This window comes from Pelobates fuscus, chromosome 1 (assembly GCF_036172605.1).
Source record: "Pelobates fuscus isolate aPelFus1 chromosome 1, aPelFus1.pri, whole genome shotgun sequence".
In the NCBI taxonomy this organism is placed as follows: domain Eukaryota; kingdom Metazoa; phylum Chordata; class Amphibia; order Anura; family Pelobatidae; genus Pelobates; species Pelobates fuscus.
This window is the reverse complement of record NC_086317.1, coordinates 311616829-311621923: the sequence shown is the minus strand read 5'-3', so window position 1 is coordinate 311621923 and position 5095 is coordinate 311616829. Positions and strand designations below refer to the sequence as shown.

The window sequence follows — 5095 nt, the reverse complement described above, 5'->3', positions numbered from 1 at the left end:
AGTTTAAAATTTAAATTCTCAGTGGTGATAAATTATGTTTTCAATAAAAACAGGTGAAATACAGGTTTAGTTAAAGAAACACTATAGGGTCAGGAACACAAACATGTATTCCTGACCCTATAGTGCTAAATCCACAATTTAGGTGGTTTTCCCCACGCCTCCCCCCATCCCCCTTAGTCCCCTTAAAAGCCTCCCCCCATCCCCCTTAGTCCCGCTTATTTCCAGCGCCACGCAGGTCCGCACCCTTGGTGACATCAGAATTGTTTTAGCCAATCCCCATCGGAAAAGCATTGGTTTGGCTAAAATCAGCAAGGGGGCGGGGCCAAATGCCATTTAATGCATCTCAATTAGGAAAATTCAGCGTCCCCATGCAGAGCGTAGAGACGCTGAACCTCAGTGCTTCCGACTGTGCAGCACTGAGCTAGGAAGCACCTCCACTGGCCATCTGAGGAGTGGCCACTTGGAGGTGTCCCTAGGGGCAATGGAAACGCTGCCTTTTCTCTGAAAGGCAGTGTTTGCATGAAAATAGCTGCATATAATGATTATACTCACCAGAACAACTACATCAAGCTGTAGTTGTTCTGGTGACTATAGTGTCCCTTTAAGAACACAAAGCAGAGATGGGATAGAGAGTATATTGATTGGTTGCTAAGCACTAGAAATCTTTAAACTTGGCAAGTGTGTGAAGAAACATTGTTTGGCTTCGTCATTGAAAACATAAAAGATAACAATAGATGGGTAACAAGTGTATGCAGCTCACGGCCTGAAGGACGCATATTCCTTTAACAGAACTAGCATTGTTTAACTGTTTCCTACATGTCTGCCAACCAGTTAGTTATCACAGCAACATCTTTATAGTAAAGAAAATCTATGGTGATAAGGTGAGCTATTCTGTGCCATCATTACAGCTAATAAAAAGAGCTTTTCAACAGATTATTGCAGTAAATTCCTTAGATGAACAGAATAGCCCAATTACACCATAAAACACTGCTTTGGCTTGTGTAGCATCGAGGAGGTTAATGTGATTCCATTGGCTGCTGACATTCTTCTGTATAGAACACCCTGAAAACAAAGATCCCATTCATCAGATGTGCTCCAACAGAGAATGAATGTGGGAAAAAAATCTTTGCTTAATCTAGTTCAAGTTTGGTGCTTCCATGTGATATATTTAAAAAAAATAAAAGTTTCTGCCTAGTATGAATTCCTTTCTTTTTTTCCCAAAGAAAATCTACTTAACATAATTAAACAGAGTAGCTGAAAACCTTTCACCATGCCAAGTACAGATGGAGGTTTATAGTAACCAGTAGTAAAACATTGGCTTTTTGAATACAAAATAAACTCTTGATCCCTCTCTACATACCTCAAAACAGAATGCACGTCATGGGTGATTATATATTTCCTACATGTTCTATGGTGAATTTTGTATATATTGTGTATTAATATTGTTTTTGTATTTTATTGTACCCTAATTTAACGATGCAATGTTTTGTGGACCCAGGACATACTTGAAAGCGAGAGAAGTCTCAATGTATCTTTCATGGTAAAATATTTTATAAATAAATAATAGGAAAGGGAGATGCAAAATTGTAGTGAAATTACAGAATGCAGATACTCAAGTGATACCATAATAAAGTAAATATGTAAAGTGTACATTATTATACAATTCTGATCTCGTCAGAGAGAATATCATACCTGGAACCAAAGGACCTAAGTGGGTTTTAAAGCTTGTACCCATTATGCACTCAACCACTAAACGCCATAAGAACCAATGACAACATTTCTTCAACCCTTATGCTTAACACAAATCAAAATGGACAAGTGTAGGTTTTTAAGACCCTGTATATAATTAAATACATACATATTAATGTCACCAGTTAACATCAGTACAATAGAAGTGCTATCATTTTAAAGCCCCAGTTGATTAATTCTATCCAAACATTCTCATGTTGGGAGCGTGTATGGTTTCATTCACTAAACAGTAAGGTGAAAAATTGACAAACAATATGAAAATTGTCTCAGTCCAGCCAGACTTGGAAAAACAAAAATCTTCAATCTTCCTTGAAATAAAACTATTTTGCAAACAAATTAACATCTCACTACACCTCTTTGTTAAATGAATGGACCACCCACCTGTGGTTATCCGAAAATTATCTTTAATTTAGTACCCTTTAACAAATCACTGAATGAGAAACAGACTTGTAAAAACGTTCTTACAACATCGAATCAAGTTAAGTGCAGAGGTTTTTCAAAAGAAGATTTACATATGTGCTTTCCTCTGCAAATAGTGATTTAGAACATGTTATTTGGCTAAACAGATCTGAGTAAATTACAAAAATAGATATATTTAGCATCTATTGGTAATACAAAAGAAAAACAAAACAAAGGCATGTATTTAAAACTACTTTAAGTAGAATTTGCAAGGTATAAAAACATTGGCAATTCTGCATCCAATAAGGTTATCATCTAAAGTGTTAAGTGACTTAGAGAATATTTACAGTTAACCTATTGCAGACTAAAATTTAAAATGTCTAACATTTCACAATTGAATTGTGAATAACTCTGGCAATTATTTGAGAGACCCTGCCATTTTCTATGAAGTTAATAGTTAGTTAATCTCATTTGCTTCCTCAAAATCTATAAACAGATTCACCTGGTTTACACAATGAAGATGCTATAAAACGGTCATCTAGTTAACTCTACATTTATACAAATTAGCAGCTTTATCTGTTGTAGGTTGTTAGGCAAAGCTATCACACATCCAGTTTCTGGTAGGTCTGCACACAAACACTTTGTGTAAGCTGTGAAAATATTGTGCAACATGAAATACCATGAATTAACTTAACGCATGTAACGTGTCCCTGGACAAATTTCAGGTTTATCCTGTAGGGATTCTATAAGAATGCACGATTGTAGTACCATACACCGGGAGAGACAGTCAAGGCTAACAGTCCTGGCAGTGCTTATAAGGGTTATCAACAACACACACTGCTTTGATGTAGTGAACGGCCATCTGGCACCAAATCCCCCTTTGTAAACATACGCTTGGATCCATATCTGGGGCTTGCCTGTTTGAGCATTCCATTTAGAGCGTTGGGAACATGTTAGTGGTCAGACAGTGCTGTTTAATACATACAGGATAGAATCTAATTTACCCATAAAGACCATATTCCTGATCTAAGCATCACATCCAAGCTGGCATACACACGGTAACCAAGACTGCTCAGCCAAACACATTGGATTTGGGTCTGTGTCTCATAGGGCTTTTCAATACCCTGTCCTCCTCCTCCTCGTTGTCCTTTACAGACAGGTTGGAGTGAATGATCTGAGTCCTAAATCGGATTTTGTTCATCCTGTTCTTCCCTCTCCCCCCGGATCCTTTCCTGCTGATGTCCACTCTGCTTTTCCCGGTGGCCGCTCCGTCCTGCTCGTCCTCCGGTAGCTGGGAGAGGCGGTGGACGATGAGCTGGCTAGGGAGTACTTTGGAGAGCCGCCAGCGGCCGGTACCAGAGGAGCCCCCATCCTCTTCCTCCTCCTCTTCTCCCGGTAGACCCCCCAGCAGGCGCTGCACATCCCGGGCGGTGTTGGGGCTCAGGTATTGCCAGGCTTTGCGGCCGCTGTAGTCCCTGATCTCCAGGTCGGCATCGTAGGCTCCGACCAGCAGCTTGATGACCTCCAGGTGCCCGTGCATGGCGGCCAGGTGCAGCGCCGTGTACCCTCCGGCCGCCCGGGCGTTGATGTTGACGGGCACCCGGTGCTGGCGGGCGTGTGTGAGCAGGGCGGCCAGGAGCTCGTGCTGCCCGTGCTTGGCGGCCCAGTGCAGGCAGGAGAAGCCGGTGATGAAGTCCCGGCGGGCGATGAGTCCGGGCTCGGTACCGAGCAGTTCCTGCAGGCTGTCCCAGCGGGCCCGGCACGAGCTCAGCATCCAGGCGTGCTCCAGGGGGTCCAGGGCGGCCGGGGGGCCAGACACCGAGCCCCCGCCATCCTCCTCCTCGTTCCCGGACACGGAGGACGAGCTGTCCGAGTCCCGGGTCCGGAGCAGCACGCCCGGCCGGCGGAGCTGGGGAGACACGGGGTCCCGGGCCCCTCTGCGGCTGCCGCGGGGAGTGCGTACGGAGGGCGGGCAGAGCTCGGGGGAGCCCGGGGGGGTTGGGCGGCTCTCGGTGTCCGGGGTGACCGAGATGCTGGGGAGCTCCGGGGACAGAGCGGCTCCCTCTCCGGGCCGGACCCCGGGCTCCCGGTACTGCCTCCGCAGACACACGAACCTCACCCCGGCCTCCGCCCGCACCGTGCCCACCTCGTTCACTAGGTCCTTGAATCTCTGCCGGGCGGGCGGCTCTGACAGCAGCGGCCGGAACTGCTCCACCAGCTGCTGGTTGGGGGCCCGGCCGCCCCGCTCCGACAGGAACCGGACCAGCGCCTCCCGGCTCAGCTCGCCCATGTCTGACTGCCGGCCGCCGCCGGTGGGACAGGTCATGTCATGGCGGCTCCTCCTCCCGGGAGGCTCGGCGGGGGTGGCCGCGATAAATGTCAGGGCTCTGAGTAACGGCTCCCACGGCAGCTTCCCACCACCCCCCCCTGCTGGCCTGTTCCAAACCTCGCTTCTCCGTCTGGTACCCAGCGAGGACTGTACCACATCACCGGGAGCAGAGTGGGCGGGGGTGTGTGCTGAGCCAGCCAATCACTGTGAGCGCCAGGCTGTCAGAGCTGGAGTCTCAGTCAGTCTCATAGACACCGTGTGCGATACAATGTGTTCCCCCAGCTCTGCGTCACGTGACACAGCACCAAACATGAAATTATATATATATATATATATATATATATATATATATATATATATATATATATATATATATATATTTATATATTTTTTTAAAGCCTGATTTTAATTATTTGCCTTTCATCTGCAATCCTGAATTCACATTCTGTGCACACAGTTACTAAATTAACTGGTAGAATCTTCTGATATATATCTACTACTCTTTAACTAGCGCTCTCTCACGTCACCCCCTCAGTCATTAAACTTCACATTATATACTCTTCTTTGAGTACTTATTTAATAAAAATTCATCCTATAAACTGATTTAAACCCCTTGCC

General features: G+C 45.5%; 1 protein-coding gene across 1 annotated transcript; it reads right to left on the bottom strand.

Moving 5' to 3' along the window:
* Nucleotides 1-2136: 2136 nt before the first annotated feature.
* SOWAHC (sosondowah ankyrin repeat domain family member C) lies at nucleotides 2137-4550 on the bottom strand. Its single transcript, XM_063444639.1, has one exon. The coding sequence runs from the start codon at nucleotides 4472-4474 to the stop codon at nucleotides 3221-3223; it is 1254 nt and encodes a 417-aa protein (XP_063300709.1). The 5' UTR covers nucleotides 4475-4550; the 3' UTR covers nucleotides 2137-3220.
* Nucleotides 4551-5095: the final 545 nt, after the last annotated feature.

Coding starts and splice junctions, on each gene's coding strand:
- SOWAHC (XM_063444639.1), bottom strand. CDS start 4,474: ATGACCTGTCCCACCGGCGGCGGCCGGCAGTCAGACATGGGCGAGCTG.